General features: G+C 44.0%; 1 protein-coding gene across 2 annotated transcripts in view; it reads right to left on the minus strand.

Annotated features, from left to right (window-relative positions):
- LOC138296300 (uncharacterized) overlaps window positions 1-27,668 on the minus strand; it is a 161,278-nt gene that overhangs the window by 34,221 nt on the left and 99,389 nt on the right. For both annotated transcript variants that reach the window (XM_069235319.1, XM_069235313.1), the window contains exon 3: window positions 11,610-11,798. In XM_069235319.1, the coding sequence (XP_069091420.1) occupies window positions 11,610-11,798 (189 nt within the window). The remainder of the gene's footprint in view (window positions 1-11,609; window positions 11,799-27,668) is intronic.

The raw sequence follows: 27,668 nt of genomic DNA on the forward strand, positions 1-27,668 counted from the left end.
GATTGATTTTGTGGGTACCTGGATGCGAAGTTTTGGCATTTTGAGTTTTCTTTTGTTGCAAATAGAGATCTATTTGAGGTGTTCCCCAAATTTTAAAGTAATTATTTAGTATTTGGGGGGTGAATTTCCCATTCGTGGGTTTGTTGGTGATCTCGAGAGAGATTGTCTGCCAACTGGTTCTGAATCCCTGGAATAAATTGTGCTATTAGGCGAACGTGGTTGTGAATCGCCCAATGCCATATTTTTTGTGTTAGGAGGCACAACTGTGTCGAGTGTGTCCCTCCTTGTTTGTTTAGATAATACATTGTTGTCATGTTGTCTGTTTTGACAAGAATGTATTTTTGGGTTATTATGGGTTGAAATGCTTTCAGCGCTAGAAATACTGCTAACAGTTCTAAGTGATTTATGTGAAACTGCCTCTGATGTATGTCCCATTGTCCTTGGATGCTGTATTGATTGAGGTGTGCTCCCCACCCTGTCATGGAAGCATCTGTTGTTATGACATATTGTGGCACTGGGTCTTGGAAAGGCCGCCCTTTGTTTAAATTTGAACTGTTCCACCATAGAAGCGAGATGTATGTTTGGCGGTCTATCAACATCAGATCTAGAAGTTGACCCTGTGCTTGTGACCATTGTGATGCTAGGCACTGTTGTAAGGGCCGCATGTGCAATCTTGAGTTTGGGACAATGGCTATGCATGAAGACATCATGCCTAGGAGTTTCATTACCATTTTGACTTGTATCTTTTGTGTTGGATACATGGCCTGTATTACCTTGTGAAATGTTTGAACCCTTTGTGGACTTGGAGTGGCAATCCCTTTTGCTGTGTTGATTGTCGCTCCTAAGTCTTGCTGTGTTTGACACGGCAAAAGGTGTGACTTCGCGTAGTTGATCGAGAAACCTAGCCTGTGAAGGGTCTGTATGACGTAGTTTGTGTGCTGTGAACACTGTCTTAGCGTGTTGGTTTTGATTAACCAGTCGTCTAAGTACGGGAACACATGTATTTGCTGCCACTACCGCCAGGCATTTTGTAAAAACTCTTGGCGCAGTTGTTATTCCGAATGGCAACACTTTGAATTGGTAATGTATTCCTTTGAATACGAACCTTAGGTATTTCCTGTGTGAAGGATGTACTGGTATATGGAAATACGCATCTTTTAGATCTAACGTTGTCATGTAGTCTTGCTGTTTGAGCAGTGGGATTATGTCTTGTAACGTGACCATGTGAAAGTGGTCTGATTTGATGTAGGTATTTAGTGTTCTGAGATCTAGTATTGGTCTCAGAGTTTTGTCCTTTTTGGGTATTAGAAAGTACAGTGAGTAAACTCCTGTGTTTTTCTGTTGAATTGGAACTAATTCTATTGCGTCCATTTGTAGCAATGCTTGAACTTCTAGTCCTAGAAGATCTATATGTTGTTTTGACATATAGTGTGTTTTCGGTGGGACGTTTGGAGGGAATTGGCGAAATTCTATGCAATAACCATGCTGGATAATTGCTAAGACCCAAGTGTCTGTTGTTATTTCCTCCCAAAGTTTGTAAAATTGGCTTAGTCTTCCCCCCACAGGTGTTATGTGATGGGGGTGTGTGACTTGTGAGTCACTGCTTATTTTGAGGGGTTTTGGGGCCTTGGAATTTTCCTCTATTTTGGGGGAATTGGCCCCCTCTAAATTGCCCCCGAAAACCTCCCCTTTGATATTGACCCTGGTAGGTAGGCCTTGTTTGTGAGGTTGTGGTTTCTGTGGGTTGACCTCGAAACCCTCCCCTAAAAGGTGTTTTCCGAAATGTGCCTCTGCTCTGTGAGGAGTAGAGTGCGCCCATGGCTTTGGCTGTATCGGTGTCCTTTTTGAGTTTTTCGATGGCAATGTCTACCTCCGGCCCAAACAATTGCTGTTCATTAAATGGCATATTGAGCACAGCCTGCTGGATTTCCGGTTTGAACCCAGAAGTGCGCAGCCATGCGTGCCTTCGGATTGTGACTGCAGTGTTTATTGTCCTTGCAGCTGTATCTGCTGCATCCATGAAAGACCGTATCTGATTATTTGAGATACTTTGTCCCTCTTCCACCACCTGTTGCGCTCTTTTTTGGAACTCCTTGGGTAAGTGTTCGATGAAATGTTGCATTTCATCCCAGTGAGCCCTGTCGTATCTTGCCAAAAGTGCTTGTGAATTGGCAATACGCCACTGATTTGCTGCTTGTGCTGCAACCCTTTTTCCCGCAGCATCAAATTTGTGGCTCTCCTTGTCTGGAGGTGGTGCGTCGCCTGAGGTATGAGAGTTGGCTCTCTTACGAGCTGCCCCCACAACTACTGAGTCTGGTGTTAGTTGTGTTGTAATATATATTGGATCTGTGGGCGGTGGCTTATATTTTTTCTCCACCCTTGGAGTTATGGCTCTGCCTTTAACTGGATCCTGAAATTTTTTTTTGAATGTCTTTGCATTCCTGGGAGCATGGGAAGGCATTGATACTGGCTATGGGTGGAGGATAGGGTGTTAAATAGAAAGTCATCCTCAATTGGTTCCGAATGTAAGGAGACATTGTGAAACTCGGCTGCCCTTGCGACCACCTGTGTATAGGATGTACTGTCCTCAGGTGGTGACTGTTTTGTAGGATAAGAGTCTGGGCTATTGTCAGACACTGGAGCATCGTAGAGGTCCCATGCATCGGGATCATCCTGACTCATTGTGGTATGAGCTGGTGAGTGCATCAGTGGTGGAGTTGTTGCTGGTGATGCATGTATTGATGGTGGTGGAGACGGTGGTGGGGTTGTTTTCCTTGCCACCTTTGCTTGTGGTTGCTTGTCCTTTTGTTGAAAGGCAAGTTTCCTTTTTATTTTGATTGGGGGAAGAGTGGTTATCTTCCCTGTGTCCTCATGAATATGAAGCCTTCTTTGCGTGTAGTCAGGCTCTACAGCTTGAAGCTCCTCTCCAAATCTGTGTAATTGGGAGGTTAATCCTTGTTCCTCTGTATAGGAACTAGTTTTCGGCTCCGAGGCTGGCTGTTTCGGAACCGAAACCTTTTCGGAAGTCTTTTTAGGCTCCGAAGAAACCTTCTTTGTTTTCAGCGTGGTGTCTCGGTGCCGAAATTCTTCGGTGCCGCTGTCTCTGTGCCGACGTTTCTCGGAGCCGCTGTCTCAGCTCCGAGGTTGCTGTGCCGGAGTCGGATGACTTTGACACTAGCATGCCCTTTTTCGGTGCCCTGGATGGGTCACCTAGTTTTCGGGTTAAGCCATGGCCTGTTGGTGGTGGCGTCCCCTGGGCTTTTGTAGACTTCTCGTGAGTCTTGATTTTCGACGTCTTACTCACGGTTTGGTGTGTTTCTTCGGCGTCGAGTTCTTCAGAATCCGACTCGCGGATGGAGAAAGCTTCTTCTTCCTCCTCGAAGCGTTCTTGACCTGTCGGCGTGGAGGCCATTTGCAGTCTCCTGGCTCTTCTGTCTCTCAGCGTCTTCCTCGACCGAAACGCTCGACAGGCTTCACAAGTATCCTCCTTGTGCTCGGGGGACAAGCACAAGTTACAGACCAGATGGTGATCCGTATACGGATACTTGTGATGGCATTTTGGGCAGAAGCGGAATGGGGTCCGTTCCATGAGCCTTGAAGTCGCACGTGGCCGGGCCGACCAGGCCCCGACGGGGGATCGAAAAAACCCCAAAGGGCCACCGGAGCTCTTCAGAATTCGGTGTCGATTTGTTCTAACTAACCCGATACTGAACGCAAACAATACCGACGTTTTTTTCCGAGATTCTAACTTTCCGACCCGAAACACGGAGCGAAAAGGAACACGTCCGAACCCGATGGCGGAAAAAAAACAATCTAAGATGGAGTCGACGCCCATGCGCAATGGACTCGAAATGGGAGGAGTCACTCGGTCTTGTGACTCGAAAAGACTTCTTCGAAGAAAAACAACTTGTAACACTCCGAGCCCAACACCAGATGGCGGACTGTGCACAGCATGTGTATCTGCAGCTACACATGCCATCGAACATATATATATATATTTTGTTAACAGGACAGAATGTTTTGGCCTATGTAATCTATGAAAGTCTGGCCTGCATTTTGGAAAATAACAAGAAGTTACCATCAGTTTCAGACCTGGACTGCTTAATTTATTCATTTTTTTAAATAACTGTTCCAGGGACCTTCCAGAAAAGGAGGAATATTCTACATTTATGACTATCAGTGAAAATCCTATGATGCAGAAAGGTGTGATTGAATATGTTACAGTCTCTTGCATCTTCTTTTCGGGGATCCTCAGGGACATCAGATCAAGCTGTGGTAAAGTAAGCCACCTTTCCTCACCCTTCTGCTGCAGTTTCTGGTGTCACCTTTACTTCTGTCCAAGTAACATTCTTTCCAGGCCATTCAGGGACCTCTATGAAAAGATAGGTAAGTGCTTGCACTTGTCAGAAATATGAGCGTCTGCAGACACAATTTATACTAATTCTGTGATCAATATTTTTCACAAGAGGGGCACTTGACAAAAAGTTACACCATTTTGTAGTTTTAAAAGTAGTTACAATATGGATTTTAAAAAACAAATACATCTAATGGCGTCAATGTCACAAGGTTTGGTTGAAAAAATATCACGTGTCCCAGACCCAGATCATTGCTCAGTAAACTTTGCTCCTAGAGTCAGGGGAGAGGAAGAAAAACTGCAGATGTTACTGCCACAGACCAGGTAGTCGGACACTGGAGGAATGAATGGGCTTAAAAAGTAGTTGTGTCTGCTCCAGCCAGTGGAATCCATATGTTTTCAATGACTTGCTTTAAGGATTTATATTTTTTTTGGTCACTACTATAGTGATGGTTTCGTTTTCAATGGAATTTTCTTGGTTTTAAATGAAACTAATCTAAATGTCAACAATAGAGCCTGCAGATAAGCTTTACTTTTACACTTCGCCTTCTCTTTAGAAAACACATAGAGAGACAAAATCCCCTTCGAGTAAAGATTTTTGAGCAGCATGAATTTGGGGATATATCCAAAACTCTGGGGATGTGAATAAATCATGTATTGGCACACTACAGAATAGGTGATAGAATCCACAGTCTACAAAGAACAGAAACTGTGGTGAATTGAACCCTTGGGGACAGTAGAGAATGGTTTAAATATCGATTAAGATTTCTCACCATGCTACAAGTGCCTGGGGTCTCCGATATCATAAGTCTTTTGCCTAAGTACACAGGACAGGAACCAAATGAAAGGGACTGGAAAAACTGAGAATGTTGGTGGTAACTTCCTTGGGAAGGTCAAACTGGCAGATGCTATGATCTTACTTTAAATGATTTAGTTTGAGTAATACAATGGATAAGTTTACAACACAAACAGTTGAGGTGTTATGATTCCCCACAAAATAGGTCAGCTTCTTATATGAATGAGGAGGTAGGGTATATACTGTAGGTATGGGAACAAATATAGCACAACATTGGCCTTCTGATCGCTGTATTGGCCATTTGGAGTTAGATCCTAGTGTGGGTTCACATTGGAACCGAACACAATAGCTGTCCAGAGGAAACGTAAGTACAAATGAGAAAAACTGAAGGGAGACAACCTAGTGATATTAGTTTGTGTAAGAAATCAGGCAGTTGGTTTACTGGTGCGTTGACTCTGGTCAAGCAACAGTCACAATCCCAGTTAGGGTGAACCTGAAAAGTCACTAAATTAGCCTGTGTTTAACCCTCAGGTAGGCTGGCACAAAAGCAGTCAGGATTAACTTAGAAGCAATGTCTAAGTATGTATGCAACACACAAACAGTAATAAAGTGAAAACACAAGAAAAATCTCACACAATAAAATAAATTGTAATAACTTGACATAAAAACAACAAAAATCCAATCAGTAAAAATTGGGCTATGAATTGTTTTAAGTTGAAAGTAAAAATTAGCACCTGAAAGATCCAAACGCGGATATCTGGTAATGCAAGACCGGGTCAAAACCAGAGAATATGGGAGACCGAGATGCAATGTCAGTCGAATACAAAAGGTGGATTTGGGCCTGGTCATCGCTTATCTTTGGACTTAGAAATTCTGAGAAGGCAGAATTTCAGAGGGGCAAGGCTGCAGGTGTGTCGGAGCATCGTCGTCAGGGAGCCACTGAACAAAGTTGCTTAAAGATTTTATACTTTCAGACTTAAAACTCTTTTTTTGGAAGTAGAAAATCTTCAGTGGAATGAGGCAGGAGGCTGTAGTTTGAGTTCCCGGAGGATAGATACCCCTTTGCTGAAATACTACTGAACAGAATTTGCTGCTGCGGAGGAGAAAATAGCAGGAGCTTCCATGAAGTCAGGCTGACCAGCAATGCACCGTGGGCAGATAGACAAGAAGGTTGCTCCCGTCTTCTCTCAGTTCTCTGATAAGTTTTTAGCTTTTGGCTATCTGGGCAGCTTTAGCACCAATACCAAGGGTCCAGGACTGGACGTGCCCCACTTTGTGAGTTTGGACTCACTCAGGCTGGGTCCAGGTGCGTTTCAAGATGGTTGGAGCATTTTCTGTCTCACAGGCTCTCATCAGGAGGCCAGCCAACTAGCCCTTGGAGTCACTCTAGTACTCCTGGGTTCAAGTGTAAGAGGGCTCGAGCACCAGGACAGGCATCTGAGGGTTCAAGGCAGGCTCCAGGCAGCAAAGCAGTCCAGGTGCAGCACAGCAGTCTTGTGGAACACACAGCAGACAAAAGAAGCAGGCAGTCCTCAGAGGCCTCCGCAGGTCCAGAAAGTGAAAGTAAGAGCAAGTCTGAGGGTCCCCTTTTCATACATGGTGCCTTCTTTAAAGTAGGAGTCATTTCTAGAAAACCTCCTTTGAAGTGCTCGAGGTTCCTGCTTCTCCTGCTCTGGCTCAAAGCTAGCTATAGGAGCAATGCAGTGATGAGGTTTTTTGTGTGATGGCAGACTACCGTCCATTCAGCTACAAGTGGGATTGTGCTCAGCTACACCCCCATCCTGCCAGTGGACACATCCAGGCACACGAAATCCCTCTTTTTGAGGCTGTCTGGGAGGAATAATAAAAGTCCATTTGGCAACAACACCCAGTCATGTGGCCTGGGACAGGAAGGACGCACCAAATACTTCAGGGCAAAAATGTAATTTTCAAAATTGTAACTTAAAATTGGACTTTGCCATTAAAGATGATTTTTAATTATAACTTCTCAGACACTAAACATGAAATGCTTACCTGTTCACAATCAAAAGTTAGCACTTATTAGATGTAATAAGATAACCTAATGTAATCCTAAGGAAGAGGTAGGCCTTCCCACAGTGAAAAATGAATTTAAGAGTTTTTCACAGCCTGGACATGTATAACTTGAAAGCGTATGTCCGATCTTTTACTAACCATGCACCTTGCCGTATGCACTACCTGCATATAGTGTCTTATATGCAATAAAACAGGAGTTTAAGGAGTGGCAATGCGGTATATCGGAAATGGTGGTTTAAAACTGCATTTAGGATGCAATGGCAGGCGTGGAACCTACTTCACGGGCTACTTAAATAGATGGCACAGTACATGCTTCAGGCACACTAGTAGAATTTAATTTTTCAGGCCCTGGGTATATAGTATACAACTTTATTAAGTACTTATAAGTAAATTACATTTGCCAATCACGTCAAGCCAATTTCACTATGTTTACAGGAGAACACAAGCATGTTAGCATTGTGCGTTTTACCTTTGCTAACCAGAGTCCTAAAGTCAACAAAAACAAATTCAGCAAAATATGAGTGAAGACAAAAAGTTTGGGGGAAGATCACTAAGGCTAACAGGTCTAAAAGTTTTGGACTGTTTTCATTTGACATCTTCAGGTTGGAGAGGTGCCATATTGTGTATTAAATCTGAATGTGGACATATGATTAACATGAAAACATGTTAGACCTGTGGACTGAGAGATAGTTGGAGACTGGTGTAGGTTGAATTTACAAACATGAAAGTTTTGATTATAACATGATATCGTTTTGTTGAAATATAACACTTCTGCTCTATTATTAATATTTTAGTGTTAAACTAAGTAAACAAAGCACTCTTTTTAGTAATATTAAGTAATACCTTGAACATGTAGAAAGGCAATCCATTGTGATGTGGTCAGTTTTGCAAAGGTGACTGGGAGTCTTTTGTTGGTTTCTGAATAGTGATGTGATTGAGACAAATCTACCATGAACATTTTTGTTTACAATTTGTTTTTTGATTACAAGGAACAGGGGTCCCTAAGTTAACAATAAACAATCATGGATATACTGGGGATATAAACATAACCCAGACAACTATTATGTTGACCTGATGATGCTTACCCTTATTTGGATGGATCGAAAAGTCACAGACGGAAGCACCCTGACCCTAGTGTATGTGTGTATGTATGGTTATTAGGTGTAGTGGTGTGCCTAAGAACACTGTGACTGTATTTGTTTGATGTCTGTGTCACCCTTGGTTTGCCTGTAATATGTTCTGTTTCTCTAGTGTGCGTTCCTGTAAGTGTACTACCTTTACTCCAATATTTTGTGCTCCAATAAAAAGGACAATGTTTTAAGGATGCTAATTTAACTCGTCTGGGGTTATATTCATATCCCCAGTATATCAGGGATTGTTTACTTGGGAACCCCCTGTTCCTTGTAATATATTACTACCCAAGGTCCCTAATTCCCTTTGGGTTCCCTTGTTCTTTGGAGCTGCGTCAGCGTTTTTGGCACAAAGTGAGGGCCAGAAATGCAGATGTGCATTACCGAAGGATTATAGGGAGCCAAGTTCGGGCTGCTAACATTTGAGTAAATGGAAACAATGTCTGAAAGGATGCTGAAAATGCTGAGCTATCAGGCGTCATGGTGTTATAGATTTGTTTCTTTAAGAAAATTGATTGGATAGCACAGGTTCTGGCTTGTTTCTTTTAAGGTACAAGTGACCTCAAGGGTAATCAAGGATCTAACTGGACGTGCTTGAACCGTAACAGTAAAAAAAACAATGGCAATCTGAGACCCTATTTTTGTATCTTTAATCCACAATATCCCTTCAGTCCTGAAGAAGTGGTTCAGTACCGCAGAATATATGTTGGCTGTGATTATATTGGTAGTCTGTTTTTTGTGATGGTGATTTTAAATTGATATGTGGGATGTGATGTCCTTATAACACAAATTGGGAGACTTTGTTAATGACTGTGGTATTATGCAAACATTCAACATCTGAAGTGGTGAGATACATGTGATCTCAAAAAGGTAATCAAAGGTCCAATCAGAGGTGCTTGAACTGTATTAGTTTGAAAACCAATGGCAATTTGACCTCCTATTTTTATAACTTATCAACTATACCCTTCCAGCAATGAAGCAGTACTCACTAAAATAAAATACATGTTGGCTATGATTATACTGGTGGCCTGTTTTTTTCTTTTATTGGTGATGGTGTTTTTAAATGTACGGGAAGGAATGATGGATGATTATATGACTGAACACTATTGAGAATTTTCTTTTTCAAAATATATACAAGTCTAATGACAAATTAAATTGTCTCTCTATATATGTGTATCTCCATCTCAATTTTTTTCTTTAAACACTGGTGTTACTGAATAATAAAAAAACAATTTTCTTAACATGCTTTGGATCTTAGAAACTGTACATTGCTTACTCTCAAGTGGAGTCTATGCCAACCCATGCTGTGCCACTTATCCCAACAACACTACTGGTGATTAATCAATGCTATTCTCAATCTTTGACTCCACCAGAGTCAGAATCCTTCCCTTACGGTTAAGGCCAAAGACACTTATCCATGGTTCCTAAGCAAAAAACTGCCCATGATTAATAAAAGGCATGCATCACATTTAAACTGCTCTTTTGAAAACTTCAACCTTGGTTTAAGCTTTTCCAATATTGAAATCTACGCTAGGAAAGAAAAGTTTAAATCATCCCTAGCGGTTATTTCTCATCTTTAGCTGCTGCTTGTGGAGAAGAGGAATATAACCTCTTAAGTATCCTATGTTTTCAGCTTTAGAGACGTCTTTCACACTAACCTACACCGGATAGTAATACCACTTTAAAATGTTGCTAGATCAAATGTGAAGGTGGGGAATAGTTCAGATCAGCAATATACAGGAAGAAGTGGCTATTGGAAAGTTATCATTCTCAGAGGAGTTTTTAGTAAGCCATGAGGTAGGGCATGATAATATTCTGCTTAAGGGAGTATGTGGTTGGCAAGGAGCTAGGTTTCTCAGAGGAGTTGATGGTACAGAAAGTAAATATGATGGTCTGTAAGATGAACTAGAATTATGGTCTAGAAATTAGAAGACAGTAAGGTGAACTCCTGTTATCATGCTGCTTGGCTCCTTACCACAGCAGCTTTTCAAATTGGCTAGTGTCCATCTTGGCCCTTCGCTTCCGAAGCAGCAAGCTGGTAGGGGAAGCCAATTCAATTTGTGAATTATGAGAGGGCTTACAAGAAAGGCACAAGAGAGGAGGAACGAAAGTGGGATTTTACCAACTATTGAAGTCGGAAAGAGGCCCACAAATGGAAAGAGTGGATTGTGGATGGCACCAGGTAGAGGGACTGAGGTCTACATTAGGGGAGTGCTGCCTGCCAAGCCCAGTTTAGAGATCTTTGAAGAGTTAGGAATTCTGGAGTAGGGAACAAAAGAGAAAAGGAAGTATCTGTAAAGAATAATTGGTCAGATAAGACTTGTAAAAAGGGTAATGCAGTGGGCTTTGAAGAAAGGGGAAGGTGCCTGAACATAAATAACCAAATAGGTTGGGAGCATTAATAAGTAAAGGAGTAAGTAAGGAACATTATGCAAGCTTCCCAAGCACAAGATAGGGTAGGAAGTAAAAGAACTGATGCCTACGTGGAAAACATTTGTTTTAGATAGTCTAGAAGAAAATGAGCCACCAAGGAAGTGATGAACACAATGTTGGCTCTCAAAGAATCAAAATTGTTTGTATAGTTCATGAGATAGGGAGTGGTTGTGTGGCATGAAAGGTTTAAGCATTTAGCAAGGTGGGCCATTTGCAAGCAGATGTAGTTGGTCTGCTCTAGGACCACACATAGGAATTTTGCAGACAGTCTGAAGGTAGCAAAGTACAAGTCTTACTTTTAGCCGCCCCCAAGCTCAGCACTGAAGTCACCAGATTTAGCTGTTCTTTTGGGAACAAGGGCAATGCTCATTTAGAATTTTTATTTTTTCACTAACTTTTTTTTTATTTTTTATTAGTGACAACAGTTTTTAGATTCTTTTGTTTATGGTTGAAAAAACCGTTTCACCTAGCAGTAATTTTGACGAACCCTACAAATGTTAACAGGGCAATTCTCCGAGAAAGAAATGGTTATCACTCTTGCATATACTTCAGCTGTTGCCAACATTTTAAACACCCAGAAACCAATGTACTAGGAACGCCACTCTGTGGTCAGTAATGCATGAATACTAAAGTCACAGTCTGAAACATTTTAGTCTGGCCTGTAACACTTCAGTGCCAACATGGCAATGCTATATCAATCAACAATATGTGAAAGAACTTTGCATTCACAAAGAAGACCCAGATCAACTCAATAACTACCTGTGTGAGCAACAGAAAAAGAAAAAAGGAGACCACAAGAAAGTTCCGTAAAGACAGACAACACAGACCCAATGCACTTGGTTCACAACAGACACTGCAGTACCTGCAGGTTGCGTCTGATTCTGCCTTGATTCCAGATGTCCTTGAATCTGGTTGGCAGCGCTGGCTCCTTCTGGTACTGGAAGGTTAATTCCTTCCATCTCTTCCACCAAACTGCGCTCAATTTCTTCAGGTAAGAGGTCATAGTCGCCCAGTGAAAGATCCTCCTCTCCAGAGTTTGATTGTTCAGCATCTGTAATAACAAAGTGTGAAAGTAGCTCAGTCTCAGTGACTCGCGTATTATGGCGGACGACCACCGAACATACTAATTTAAATTGCCATACACAGCAGCCTGTGCCAACTTTGCCTGGAAATGGCTTAATGACCCCTAAATCGCAACAACCTCGTACCATCTGTTGCTATGCCCTTTTGTTTTCAAGAATGGTTATATTCAAATTGCAATAACTGTTCCCAATTAAAACAAGGCATACTTGTAGGAGGCTGGAGTGGCTTGTAGTGAGTACCAAGGGGTTCTTACACCTTGCACCAGGCCCAGTTATCCCTGATTAGTGTATAGGGTGTCTAGCAGCATAGGCTAATAGATAATGGTAGCTTAGCGGAGCAGCTTAGGCTGAACTAGGAGACGAGTGAAGCTCCTACAGTACCACTAATGTCACTTGCACAATATCATAAGAAAACACAATACACAGATATACTAAAAATAAAGGTACTTTATTTTTATGACAATATGCCAAAGTATCTCAGAGTGTACCCTCAGTATGAGGATAGCAAATATACACAAGATATATGTACACAATACCAAAATATGCAGTATAGTCTTAGAAAACAGTGCAAACAATGTATAGTTACAATAGGATGCAATGGGGACACATAGGGATAGGGGCAACACAAACCATATACTCCAAAAGTGGAATGAGAACCACGAATGGACCCCAAACCTATGTGACCTTGTAGAGGGTCGCTGGGACTATTAGAAAATAGTGAGGGTTAGAAAAATAGCCCTACCCAAGACCCTGAAAAGTGAGTGCAAAGTGCACTAAAGTTCCCCAAAGGACATAGAAGTCGTGATAGGGGAATTTCTGCAGGAAAGACACAAACCAGCAATGCAACAACGATGGATTTCCAGTCGAGGGTACCTGTGGAACAAGGGGACCAAGTCCAAAAGTCACAAGCAAGTCGGAGATGGGCAGATGCCCAGGAAATGCCAGCTGTGGGTGCAAAGAAGCTTCTACTGGACAGTAGAAGCTTAGGTTTCTGCAGGAACGACAAGGGCTAGAGACTTCCCCTTTAGAGGACGGATCCCTCACGCCGTGGAGAGTCGTGCAGAAGTGTTTTCCCGCTGAAAGACCGCCAACAAGCCTTGCTAGCTGCAAATCGTGCAGTTAGTGTTTTTGGATGCTGCTGTGGCCCAGGAGGGACCAGGATGTCGCCAATTGCGTCAGGGGACAGAGGGGGCGTCGAGCAAGACAAGGAGCCCTCTCAGCAGCAGGCAGCACCCGGAGAAGTGCTAGACACAGGCACTACGAGGATGCGTGAAACGGTGCTCACCCGAAGTCGCACAAAGGAGTCCCACGTCGCCGGAGAACAACTTAGGAGGTCGTGCAATGCAGGTTAGAGTGCCGTGGACCCAGGCTGGACTGTGCACAAAGGATTCCCGCCGGAAGTGCACGGAGGCCGGAGTAGCTGCAAAAGTTGCGGTTCCCAGCAATGCAGTCTGGCGTGGGGAGGCAAGGACTTACCTCCACCAAACTTGGACTGAAGAGTCACTGGACTGTGGGAGTCACTTGGACAGAGTTGCTGGATTCAAGAGACCTCGCTCGTCGTGCTGAGAGGAGACCCAAGGTACCGGTGATGCAGTTCTTTGGTGCCTGCGGTTGCAGGGGGACGATTCCGTCGACCCACGGGAGATTTCTTCGGAGCTTCTAGTGCAGAGAGGAGGCAGACTACCCCCACAGCATGCACCACCAGGAAAACAGTCGAGAAAGCGGCAGGATCAGCGTTACAGAGTTGCAGTAGTCGTCTTTGCTACTATGTTGCAGTTTTGCAGGCTTCCAGCGCAGTCAGCAGTCGATTCCTTGGCAGAAGGTGAAGAGAGAGATGCAGAGGAACTCGGATGAGCTCTTGCATTCGTTATCTAAGGAATCCCAAGAGACAGAGACCCTAAATAGCCAGAAAAGAGGGTTTGGCTACCTAGGAGAGAGGATAGGCTAGCAACACCTGAAGGAGCCTATCAGAAGGAGTCTCTGACGTCACGAATGGCACTGGCCACTCAGAGCAGTCCAGTGTGCCAGCAGCACCTCTGTTTCCAAGATGGCAGAGGTCTGGAGCACACTGGAGGAGCTCTGGGCACCTCCCAGGGGAGGTACAGGTCAGGGGAGTGGTCACTCCCCTTTCCTTTGCCAGTTTCGCGCCAGAGCAGGGCTAAGGGGTCCCTGAACCGGTGTAGACTGGCTTATGAGGAAATGGGCACCATGTGTGCCCATGAAAGCATTTCCAGAGGCTGGGGAGGCTACTCCTCCCCTGCCTTCACACCATTTTCCAAAGGGAGAGGGTGTAACACCCTCTCTCAGAGGAAGTCCTTTGTTCTGCCATCCTGGGCCAGGCCTGGCTGGACCCCAGGAGGGCAGAAGCCTGTCTGAGGGGTTGGCAGCAGCAGCAGCAGCTGCAGTGAAACCCCGGGAAAGGCAGTTTGGCAGTACCAGGGTCTGTGCTACAGACCACTGGGATCATAGGATTGTGCCAACTATGCCAGGATGGTATAGAGGGTGCAATTCGATGATCATAGACATGTTACATGGCCATATTCGGAGTTACCATTGTGAAGCTACATATAGGTAGTGACCTATATGTAGTGCACGCGTGTAATGGTGTCCCCGCACTCACAAAGTCCGGGGAATTGGCCTTGAACACTGTGGGGGCACCTTGGCTAGTGCCAAGGTGCCCTCACACTAAGTAACTTTGCACCTAACCTTTACCAGGTAAAGGTTAGACATATAGGTGACTTATAAGTTACTTAAGTGCAGTGTAAAATGGCTGTGAAATAACGTGGACGTTATTTCACTCAGGCTGCAGTGGCAGGCCTGTGTAAGAATTGTCAGAGCTCCCTATGGGTGGCAAAAGAAATGCTGCAGCCCATAGGGATCTCCTGGAACCCCAATACCCTGGGTACCTCAGTACCATATACTAGGGAATTATAAGGGTGTTCCAGTAAGCCAATGTAAATTGGTAAAATTGGTCACTAGCCTGTTAGTGACAATTTGAAAGAAATGAGAGAGCATAACCACTGAGGTTCTGATTAGCAGAGCCTCAGTGAGACAGTCATAACACAGGTAACACATTCAGGCACACTTATGAGCACTGGGGCCCTGACTAGCAGGGTCCCAGTGACACATACAACTAACACAACATATATACAGTGAAAAATGGGGGTAACATGCCAGGCAAGATGGTACTTTCCTACAATACTTGTCCCAAATAAAAAAGTGATCAGTTGTTGCCCTCAACAGTATCAAAAAAACCTACAAACACACACAAAAGGTAGTTAAAATAGACTTCACCACCTGTCTGTAAGAAATACCAACAATTGATGAGATAATGCTGGTTCTTAGTCTCCCACACAAGACAGATGCACGTAAAAGTAGGATACATGATGCATCAGGTGCCAGCTTCGGTACGCTTACAGTAAGCACTTACAAGGCAGAGAAGCTTCCTACTCCACATTCTGGAATATAATTTACTCAAACGCCCATGTGACTAACCTAGAGTGTAACACCTCTCTCTTTAGCAAGGAAACAAAGAAGTGCCTGCAACAATGGAAGCTGGTCCCCTAAAACACACCACAACAAAACCACACACAGGGAGACATTGCTCCCATCTGGACCAAAAATGAGTCAAAGTGATACGATGAGTTTAATTTAAGTCATCTGTAGCAAGAGGATATCAGCATTTCTTGACAACTTCACATTAGAAATAAAATAATTTTAGTGGAGCAGCAGCACAACTACTGCTCATTTGAGGAGTGTATCAAGTGTGGTTTGCAATAACACAACAAATGTAATAGTAAGTATGTGCTCATAAAGAGTATTTACTCTTACTTAGAAATCACAACTGTAGTAAAAGAAGGAGGAACCATACTATGTCGTCAAATAAGGAACCCATCAGTCACACAGCCATAGTTGCTGAATCCTGCATCAAACTGAACAAAATTGTCTATAGACTTTTACGTGGCAATTCCTTTTACTGTTTTGTCACATCTCACACCTTGGTGTATGTTCCACTTGTTGATTTTGGTCTTTGTGACCTACTTACTTCACATCATCACCACCCTTAGACAAATGTCCGTGTCTATTTACCTTCATCATCTTCCCAAATGCATTCCGGACAGATGTGCTTCGTGAGGGGTTGTTAATCCTCGATTTAATTTCCACAATTCAATGATCGGAAATAAAATTAGAAAAATGGATAGTTTGAAACGAAGTTATTGATTTAGCCATCAATCACAACCTTGTCATCATAAAAATGGTGATCCTCTACTAAACAAGCACTGGTGATAGTCAATGAGGTATGAAATATGTTACAGCACGACAACTCAATTGTGTACGGTAAAAAAAAAAAAAAAATGCATAGTTGTTTTCAAGGTACTATCATTAAGATATCAAGTGTAACCGGGTATTGCTAAAGTCAACAGGTCCGGCTTTATGTGAGAGGAAGTTTTCTGCAAAATTTAGGCTGCTGTGTGTAGCATCCCACTGCCATAGAAACAAAAGTCCCACTCCGAAGAAACGTTTTTGTCTAAATCTCGGGCCCTTGGCAGAAAGGATTGCACTAGGGAACAGAAGTTGCACCCTCAAAGAAAGTGCTATAGAATTCAGTTAGAGGGTTGCACTAAAAGTGGTGAACCTAAAAGGAATAAAATAAAACAAAGTGGATACTTTTGGCAAATGGCCAGTATATTAGTTACATATTTTGTAAAAGCTGAAAAAAGCCCGCGTGCGTGTACCTTATTCCATGGTGAACAAAAAAAGTAAATCTAACATGGAGCCATAACAGCATATGGGTGATTAGCGAATAGAAGGCTATATGGCAGGATATGGCATGTAAACATCCTACATTTCCTACACAAAAATAAGTCATAAATCAGGTTTAAGAACTCATTGTACAGGCAAAGCAAATATATCCCCAAAAAAAACACACGTGTTTGTCATTAAAAGCAGTATGTAACGTTACATTTGCGGTTCAACAAAACGACTACATGATACACCATCTACAAAACCTAACTAGAACAAACGGGACGAAACCGTGGCTTTAAGTACTACTCAAACAATCATAAGAAAAGTAAGAAACTATGGGAAAATGAGTGGCGGAAGAAGGGTAGAAATAAAGCCCACTATTTTCATAGTGCTCATTGTACTTAAAAAAAAAATAAAGAACGAAATCTACTAAACAACCAAATTGTAACTGTCTGTAAAAAGCGTGAGCACCCACGTATTTCTGCAACACTCCGTCATGTCCATTCTTAACCACAGAACCTGGATGCAGATGCAAACCACGAAAGGTGCGACAAACATTTCAGTTAGAAACTAAACTCCCCATAAAGTACATAAATTGGGAAATACATCAAACAAACCGCCGCTCAATACACACAAAGATGTATACGCAATTTTTTACACAACAGATCTAGAACTCACAATAAGGCACTCTCAAGTGATTTTTAAAGTACAAACATAGTACATTACAACTCACGTCCAAGAGTTAGTATCCTACCTGTACCTTCTAACACCAAGAGTCCGTTGTGCGCTTTCACGAGGACCCGGCTCCTTAGACTACTATTCATGAAGCGTTCAAATACAGCTTATTTTAACATACTTTTTTCTCACCTCTGCACAGTATCAGTACAGAAGGTAAATCTAGGTACCTTGTTTTACTCACCTTTATTATAGAGGCATGCTGGAATATGGAATGACTGCTGCGGTGCTATAGTTAACTGACCTTGTGCTACAGGCAACTGTACCTTAATCCGTGCAGAAAATACACATCCATCCGTGTTATTACCCACAATGCAGTAGATAATACCCTGCTATCCTATGCAGATCAATACTCTTACTAACCAAAGAGACATCTGGATAACGCCAGTGTATCATCAAATCCACTCTTATACTGAGAGTTATCATCCCCCCACCACCTCTCAAATAGCAATTCTGAAGAGCCTGTTAACCCATGGATAGTGTTAAGAGTATTTTCAGTTCCTGCCCTATTCACATGCAACCGTTAAAGTTCGGTTCACTAAATACAATTAAAATGGGGGCTCAAATACACAATGAGACTTGGAAATGAGCGGAACAATCTACAAGGGAAATAAAGTCCATCACCAAGGGGGATGAATAAAATCTCAAAGTTTACTAGCTGTAAAAAGCTTCAATAATTCAGACAAGGTTAAAATCCTTCATATCTTTCCTCAACATTATTAACATTTATATAACTTTAATTTCGCAAAAGGTAGGGACAGATTTACATCACAGCATAAAATTACATTTTCTGGTAGGGATCTGACAAATATGAGGTAATTCTGTTCGGCCATTCTGGCTGTGGCGCTGTTTAAAATTCCTATAGGAAATTGCTTGGGAAAAAACATGGTCAGGGGCCTCCATTCTTCTTGAGCCAAGCCTGCATATCACTTTCCATAAAGGTGCTCAGGTGGATACATTTTTTTTAAATAGTTTCATTCAGATTCCTGTCAAATGGTGCCAAAGTTACTAGCAAACCAAGAACAAATGGATTTTTTGAAGCCCAGTTCCCAATTATACCTACACAGTGACGACTGCCACTGTGTAATATATATATATATATATATATATATATATATATATAAAATGTCACTTACCCAGTGTACATCTGTTTGTGGCATGAGACGCTGCAGATTCACATGCTGTGCATATCCCGCCATATAGAGTTGGGCTCGGAGTGTTACAAGTTGTTTTTCTTCGAAGAAGTCTTTTCGAGTAACGAGATCGAGGGACTCCTCCCCTTTCGGCTCCATTGCGCATGGGCGTCGACTCCATCTTAGATTGTTTTCCCCGCAGAGGGTGAGGTAGGAGTTGTGTATATAGTAATAATAGTGCCCATGCAATGGAGTAAGTATGTATGTACATAATGTGACTAAAAGTGATATATTTACAGATTTACAAATGTACAAGTTTGAATTTTTTGTCAACTTCGAACGGCTACAGGCTCCCGGGGAGGTGGGAGGGCGCATGTGAATCTGCAGCGTCTCATGCCACGAACAGATGTACACTGGGTAAGTGACATTTTCCGTTCGATGGCATGTGTAGCTGCAGATACACATGCTGTGCATAGACTAGTAAGCAGTTATCTCCCCAAAAGCGGTGGTTCAGCCTGTAGGAGTAGAAGTTGTTTGAAATAATGTTCTTAATACTGCTTGTCCTACTGTGGCTTGTTGTGTTGTTAACACATCCACGCAGTAATGCTTGGTAAATGTATGAGGCGTAGACCATGTGGCTGCCTTACAGATTTCAGTCATTGGTATGTTTCCTAGAAAAGCCATGGTGGCACCTTTCTTTCTATTGGACTGTGCCTTTGGTGTAATAGGCAGTTCTCTTTTTGCTCTTATATAACAGGTTTGAATACATTGAACTATCAGTCTGGCAATACCTTGTTTGGATATTGGATTCCCTGTATGAGGTTTTTTGAAAGCAACAAAATTGTTTTGTTTTGCTAATTTGTTTGGTTCTATCAATGTAGTACATTAGTGCTCTTTTGATGTCTAATGTATGTAATGCTCTCTCAGCTACAGAATCTGGTTCTGGAAAGAACACTGGGAGTTCCACTGTTTGATTTAAGTGGAACAGTGAAATGACTTTAGGTAAGAATTTTGGATTTGTGCGTAGAACTACTTTATGTTTGTGTATTTGTATAAAGGGTTCTTGTATGGTAAATGCTTGTATTTCACTTACTCTTCTGAGAGATGTAATAGCTATTAGAAAGGCTACTTTCCATGTTAAGTACTGTATCTCACATGAGTGCATGGGTTCAAATGGTGGACCCATGAGTCGTGTTAATACGATGTTGAGGTTCCACGAAGGACCTGGTGGTGTTATTGGTGGGATAATCCTTTTCAGACCCTCCATAAATGCCTTTATGACTGGGATTCTGAATAATGAAGTTGAACGCGTAATTTGCAGATAAGCAGAAATTGCAGTCAGATATATTTTAATGGATGAAAAAGCTAACTTGGACTTTTGTAAGTGTAGTAGGTAGCTTACGATGTTTTTAGCAGATGCGTGTAATGGTTGAATTTATTATGGCAGTAATAAACAAATCTTTTCCACTTATTTGCGTAGCAATGTCTTGTAGTTGGTTTCTTAGCTTGTTTTATGACCTCCATGCATTCTTGTGTAAGGTCTAGGTGTCCGAATTCTAAGATCTCAGGAGCCAAATTGCTAGATTGAGCGATGCTTGATTCGGGTGTCTGATCTGTTGTTTGTGTTGAGTTAACAGATCAGGTCTGTTTGGCAGTTTGATATGAGGCACTACTGACAGGTCTAGTAGTGTTGTGTACCAAGGTTGTCGTGCCCAAGTTGGTGCTATCAGTATGAGTATGAGTTTGTTTTGACTCAATTTGTTTACTAGACACGGAAGGAGTGGGAGAGGGGGAAAAGCGTATGCAAATATCCCTGACCAACTCATCCATAACGCATTGCCTTGAGAGCGAGCATGTGGGTATCTGGATGCGAAGTTTTGGCATTTTGCGTTTTCTTTTGTTGGGTCTTGGAAAGGCCGGCCTATGTTTAAATTTATAGTATTCCACCATTGAAGCGAGGTGTATGTTTGGCGGTCTATCAACACTAGATCTTGAAGTTGACCCTGTGCTTGTGACCATTGTGATGCTAGGCACTGGTGTAAGGGTCGCATGTTTAATCTTGCGTTTGGGACAATGGCTATGCATGAGGACATCATGCCTAGTAGTTTCATTACTAATTTTACCTGGAACCTTTGGTTTGGGTGCATGGCCTGTATTCCGTTTTGGAATGCTTGTACCCTTTGTGTACTTGGAGTGGCAATCCCTTTTTTTGTTTTGATTGTTGCTCCTAAGTACTGTTGTATTTGACACAGCTGCAGGTGTGATTTTTTGTAGTTGAGTGAGAACCCTAGCTTGTGAAGGGTTTCTATAACGTACTTTGTGTGTTGTGAACACCGTTCTTGTATATTGGTTTTGATTAACCAATCGTCTAGATACGGGAACACATGTATTTGCTGTCTTCTGAGATGGGCTGCCACTACGGCAAGGCATTTTGTAAAAACTCTTGGCGCTGTTATTCCGAATGGCAACACTTTGAACTGGTAATGTAACCCTTGGATTACACACCTTAAGAATTTTCTGTGGGAAGGATGTATGGGTATATGGAAATACGCATCCTTGAGGTCTAATGTTGTCATGTAGTCTTTTTGTTTGAGCAATGGGATCACGTCTTGCAGTGTCACCATGTGAAAGTGATCTGATTTGATGTAAAGATTTAAGGTTCTGAGATCTAAGATGGGTCTTAGAGTTTTGTCTTTTTTGGGTATGAGAAAGTACAGGGAGTAAACACCCGTTCCTTTCTGATGATTTGGTACTAGTTCTATTGCATCTTTTTGCAACAACGCTTGGACCTCCAGCTGTAATAGATCCATGTGTTGTTTGGACATGTGTGTTTTCGGTGGCACATTTGGAGGGAACTGTAGGAATTCTATGCAATAACCATGTTGGATAATGGCTAGGACCCACGTGTCTGTTGTTATTTCCTCCCAGTTTTTGTAAAAATGTGTTAGTCTCCCCCCCACTGGTGGTATGTGTTGGGGATTTGTGACACTGAAGTCACTGTTTATTTTGCGGGGTTTTGGGACTTTGGAACTTTCCTCTAGTTTTAGGGAACTGTCCCCCTCTGTATTGTCCCCGACAACTTCCCCTCTGATACTGGCTCTAGTATGTGGGCCTTGTTTGTGAGGTTGAGGGTGCTGTGCTCTGTCCCCGAAACCCCCCTCTAAACTGTGTTTTTCGAAATGTGCCTCTGCCCTGTGGGGAGTAGAGTGCGCCCATGGCCTTGGCCGTATCTGTGTCCTTTTTAAGTTTCGATAGCAGTGTCCATTTCCGGCCCAAACAACTGCTGTCCGTTAAAAGGCATATTCAGCACCGCCTGTTAAATTTCTCGCTTGAATCCTGAGGTGCGTAGCCATGCGTGTCTCCGTATGGTGACCGCTGTATTTACAGTTCTTGCAGCTGTGTCTGCTGCATCCATTGCCGACCGTATCTGGTTATTAGAGATACTCTGGCCTTCTTCCACCACTTGTTGCGCACGCTTTTGGAACTCTTTGGGTAGATGCTCTATGAAGTGTTGCATTTCGTCCCAATGAGCTCTATCGTATCTTGATAGCAAGGCCTGTGAATTGGCAATGCGCCATTGGTTGGCTGCTTGTGCCGCAACCCTTTTCCACGCTGCGTCGAACTTGCGACTTTCCTTGTCGGGTGGTGGTGCATCTCCCGAGGTGTGTGAGTTCGCCCTTTTGCGAGCTGCACCTACTACCACTGAGTCCGGTGTTAATTGCTGCGTGATGTACACAGGGTCTGTTGGTGGTGGTTTGTACTTTTTCTCCACCCTCGGAGTGATGGCCATGCCTTTCACAGGCTCTTGAAATACTTGTTTGGAGTGTTTCAACATTCCCAGTAACACAGGAAGACTCTGGTACTGACTATGTGTGGACGACAGAGTATTAAACAAAAAGTCATCTTCAATTGGTTCTGCGTGCAGGGTGACATTGTGAAATGCGGCTGCTCTGGACACCACCTGTGTGTAAGCAGTACTGTCCTCAGGTGGTGATGGTCTCGCTGGGTAGCATTCGGGACTGTTATCTGATACAGGCACATCATAAAGATCCCATGCGTCAGGATCATCTTGGCTCATCCCTGTATGCGTTGGGGACTGCTTCATTGGTGGAGTGGTCATTGGTGATGGTTGTGGTGAGCGATGTGGTGATGGTGGCGGAGTTACTTGTCTTGCCACCTTTGCTTGTGGCTGTTTGTCTTTCTCTTGGAAAGCAAGTTTCCTTTTCATTCGAATTGGAGGGAGAGTTCTGATTTTCCCGGTTTCTTTTTGAATGTGGAGCCTTCTCTGTGTGTAATCTGGCTCCCCTGCTCCTAGCTCCTGCCCAAATTTGTGTCCTTGCATTTGTGAGGACAGTCCCTTCTCCTCAGTAGGATCTTGGTTTCGGCTCCGAAGCCGGATGTTTCGGTATCAAAACTTTTTCAACCGTTTTTTTGGGCTCCGAACACACTTTTTTGGCTTTCGGTGCCGATCTTTTTCGGTGCTGGTTTCTTGATGTCGTGATTGCTCTGACCCGGTGTCTTGGTGTCGAGCCTGTTCTGTGCAGGTATCTCGACCGGAGTCGGATGACTTCGACACCTGCGTGCCCTTTTTCGGTGCAGATGGCTGGTCACCTAATTTTCGGGTTAAGCCATGGCCTGTCGGCGGTGGCGTCCCCTGGGCTTTAATGTATTTTCCGTGAGTTTTGGCCAGGAGTGTTTTACTCACGGTTTTCAGCTTCTGTTCGGTTTCGGCCTCGTCCGAGTGCACAATGGAGAAGGTTTCTTCTTCCTCCAAGTCTTGGTGTCCTGCCGGCGCCGACGCCATTTGAAGTCTTCTTGCTCTCCGGTCTCTTAGCGTTTTTCTCGACCGAAACGCTCGACAGGCCTCGCAGGTATCCTCTTTGTGTTCGGGAGACAAACACAAATTACAGACGAGATGCTGATCTGCGTAAGTATACTTGTTGTGGCATTCGGGGCAGAAGCGGAATGGGTCCGTTCCATTAGCCTAGAAGACGCTCGTGGTCGGGCCGACCAGGCCCAGCTGGGGAATTGAAACCCCGAAGGGCCACCGGAGATCTTCAAAATTCGGTGTCGATCTGCGTTAACTAACCCGATACCGAACGCAAACAATACCGTCGAATTTTCCGAGATTTTAATCTACTTTCCGAACCGAAACACGGAGCGAAGAGGAACACGTCCGAACCCGATGGCGGAAACAAAACAATCTAAGATGGAGTCGACGCCCATGCGCAATGGAGCCGAAAGGGGAGGAGTCCCTCGATCTCGTGACTCGAAAAGACTTCTTCGAGGAAAAACAACTTGTAACACTCCGAGACCAACACTAGATGGCGGGATATGTACAGCATGTGTATCTGCAGCTACACATGCCATCGAACATATATATATATGTAGGAGGCTGGCCTGGCTTGTAGTGGGTACCAAGGGGTACTTACACTCTGTACCAGGTCCAGTTATCCCTTATTAGTGTAGAAGAGGTGTTTCTAGCAGCTTAGGCTGATAGAAGGTAGCTATAGCAGAGCAGCTTAGCCTGAACTAGGAGATATGCAAAGGTCCTACTATACCACTGGTGTCATATGCACAATATCACAAGAAAACACAATACACAGATATACTAAAAATAAAGGAACTTTATTTTTATGACAATATGCCAAAAGTATCTCAGTGAGTACCCTCAGTATGAGGATGCCAAATATACACAAGATATATGTACACAATACCAAAAATATGCAGTAATAGCAAAAGGAAGTAATGCAAGCAGTGTAAAGTTACAATAGCTTGCAATAGGAGAACATAGGTATAGGGGCAACACAAACCATATACTCCAAAAGTGGAATGCGAACCACGAATGGACCCCAAACCTATGTGAGCTTGTAGAGGGTCGCTGAGACTGTAAGAAAACAGTGGGGGTTAGAAAAATAACCCACCCCAAGACCCTGTAAGGTAGGTGTAAAGTGCACCTACAACCCCAAGAGAGCACAGAAGTCGTGATAGGGGGATTCTGCAAGGAAAACCAACACCAGCAAAGCAACAACAGTGGATTTCTGGACCTGAGTATCTGTGAAACAAGGGGACCAAGTCCAAGAGTCGCGACAGTGTTGAGAGTGGGCAGATGCCCAGGAAATGCCAGCTAAGGGTGCAAAGGAGTTGCCACCGGATGGAAGAAGCTTGGTGTTTTGCAAGAACGAAGAGGACTAGGAACTTCCCCTTTGGAGGATGGATGTCCCACGTCGTGAAGAAGCTTGCAGAGGTGTTCCCACACAAAGACCGCAAACAAGCCTTGCTAGCTGCAAGGGTCGCGTTTAGGGTTTTTGGATGCTGCTGTGGCCCAGGAGGGACCAGGATGTCGCCACTTGGATGAGGAGACAGAGGGGGCGCCCAGCAAGTCAGGGAGCCCTCACAGAAGCAGGCAGCACCCGCAGAATTCCCGGAACAGGCACTTAGAAGAGGAGTGAACCAGAGTCCACCCGAAGCCAGAAAAAGGAGTCCCACGATGCCGCAGGACAACTCAGAAGGTTGTGCACTGCAGGTTAGAGTGTCGGGGACCCAGGCTTAGCTGTGCACGAAGGAAATCCTGGAAGAGTGCACAGGAGCCGGAGCAGCTGCAAATCACGCGGTACCCAGCAATGCAATCTAGCGTGGGGAGGCAAGGACTTACCTCCACCAAACTTGGACTGAAGAGTCACTGGACTGTGGGAGTCACTTGGACAGAGTTGCTGAGTTCCAGGGACCACGCTCGTCGTGCTGAGAGGGGACCCAGAGGACCGGTGATGCAGTCTTTTGTTGCCTGCGGTTGCAGGGGGAAGATTCCGTCGACCCACGGGAGATTTCTTCAGAGCTCCTGGTGCAAGAAGGAGGCAGGCTACCCCCAGAGCATGCACCACCAGGAAACAGTCGAGAAAGCCGGCAGGATGAAGCGATACAAGGTTGCAGTAGTCGTCTTTGCTACTTTGTTGCGGTTTTGCAGGCGTCCTGAGCAGTCAGCGGTCGATCCTTTGGCAGAACGTGAAGAGGGAGATGCAGAGGAACTCTGGTGAGCTCTAGCATTCGGTATCTGAAGAATTCCCCAAAGCAGAGACCCTAAATAGCCAGAAAAGGAGATTTGGCTACCTAGGAAGGAGGATAGGCTAGTAACACAGGTAAGAGCCTATCAGAAGAAGTCTCTGACGTCACCTGCTGGACCTGGCCACTCAGAGCAGTCCAGTGTGCCAGCACACCTCTGAATCCAAGATGGCAGAGGTCTGGGGCACGCTGGAGGAGCTCTGGGCACCTCCCCTGGGAGGTGCAGGTCAGGGGAGTGGTCACTCCCCTTTCCTTTGTCCAGTTTCGCGCCAGAGCAGGGCTGGGGGATCCCTGAACCGGTGTAGACTGGCTTATGCAGAGATGGGCACCATCTGTGGTGCCCATCAAAGCATTTCCAGAGGCTGGGGGAGGCTCCTCCTCCCCAGCCCTGACACCTTTTTCCAAAGGGAGAGGGTGTAACACCCTCTCTCTGAGGAAGTCCTTTGTTCTGCCCTCCTGGGCCAAGGCTGCCTGGACCCCAGGAGGGAAGAAACCTGTCTGAGGGGTTGGCAGCAGCAGCAGCTGCAGTGAAACCCCGGGATAGGCAGTTTGGCAGTACCCGGGTCTGTGCTAGAGACTCGGGCGGTCATGGAATTGTCTCCCCAATGCCAGAATGGCATTGGGGTGGCAATTCCATGATCTTAGACATGTTACATGGCCATGTTCGGAGTTAGCATTGTGACGCTATACATAGGTTGTGACCTATGTATAGTGCACGCGTGAAATGGTGTCCCTGCACTCACAAAGTCCGGGGAATTTGCCCTGAACAATGTGGGGCACCTTGGCTAGTGCCAGGATGCCCACACCCTGAGTAACTTTGCACCCAACCTTCACCAGGTGAAAGGTAGACATATAGGTGACTTATAAGTTGCTTAAGTGCAGTGGTAAATGGCTGTGAAATAACGTGGATGTTATTTCACTCAGGCTGCAGTGGCAGGCCTGTGTAAGAATTGTCAGAGCTCCCTATGGGTGGCAAAAGAAATGCTGCAGCCCATAGGGATCTCCTGGAACCCCAATACCCTGGGTACCTCTGTACCATATACTAGGGAATTCTAAGGGTGTTCCAGTATGCCAATGTGAATTGGTGAAATTGGTCACTAGCCTGTTAGTGACAATTTGGAAAGCAGAGAGAGCATAACCAGTGAGGTTCTGGTTAGCAGAGCCTCCGTGAGACAGTTAGTCATCACACAGGGAACACATACAGGGCACACTTATGAGCACTGGGGCCCTGGCTGGCAGGGTCCCAGTGACACATACACTAAAACAACATATATACAGTGAAATATGGGGGTAACATGCCAGGCAAGATGGTACTTTCCTACAATATGTGTGTGTATATATATATATATATATATATATATATATATATATATATATATATATATATATATATATATATATATATATGGAAAATGTCACTTACCCAGTGTACATCTGTTCGTGGCATTAGTCGCTGCAGATTCACATGCTGTGCACATCCCGCCATCTGGTGTTGGGCTCGGAGTGTTACAAGTTGTTTTTCTTCGAAGAAGTCTTTTTTCGAGTCACGAGACCGAGGGACTCCTCCCATTTCGACTCCATTGCGCATGGGCGTCGACTCCATCTTAGATTGTTTTCCCCGCAGAGGGTGAGGTAGGAGTTGTGTATGCTAGTAATAGTGCCCATGCAATGGAGTGAATACGTATGTACATAATGAAGTTTAAAGTAATATATTTACAAATGTTCAAGATCAACTTCTAAACGGCTACAGGCTCCCGGGGAGGCGGGTGGGCACATGTGAATCTGCAGCTACTAATGCCACGAACAGATGTACACTGGGTAAGTGACATTTTCCGTTCGATGGCATGTGTAGCTGCAGATACACATGCTGTGCATAGACTAGTAAGCAGTTATCTCCCCAAAAGCGGTGGTTCAGCCTGTAGGAGTTGAAGTTGTTTGAAATAATGTTCGTAGTACAGCTTGACCTACTGTGGCTTGTTGTGCCGTTAACACATCTACACAGTAGTGTTTGGTAAATGTATGAGGCGTAGACCATGTTGCTGCCTTACATATTTCGTTCATTGGAATATTTCCTAGAAAGGCCATGGTAGCACCTTTTTTTCTGGTCGAGTGTGCCTTTGGTGTAATAGGCAGCTCTCTCTTTGCTTTAAGATAGCAGGTTTGAAT

The sequence above is a fragment of the Pleurodeles waltl genome, chromosome 1_2, assembly GCF_031143425.1.
Source record: "Pleurodeles waltl isolate 20211129_DDA chromosome 1_2, aPleWal1.hap1.20221129, whole genome shotgun sequence".
Lineage (NCBI taxonomy): Eukaryota > Metazoa > Chordata > Amphibia > Caudata > Salamandridae > Pleurodeles > Pleurodeles waltl.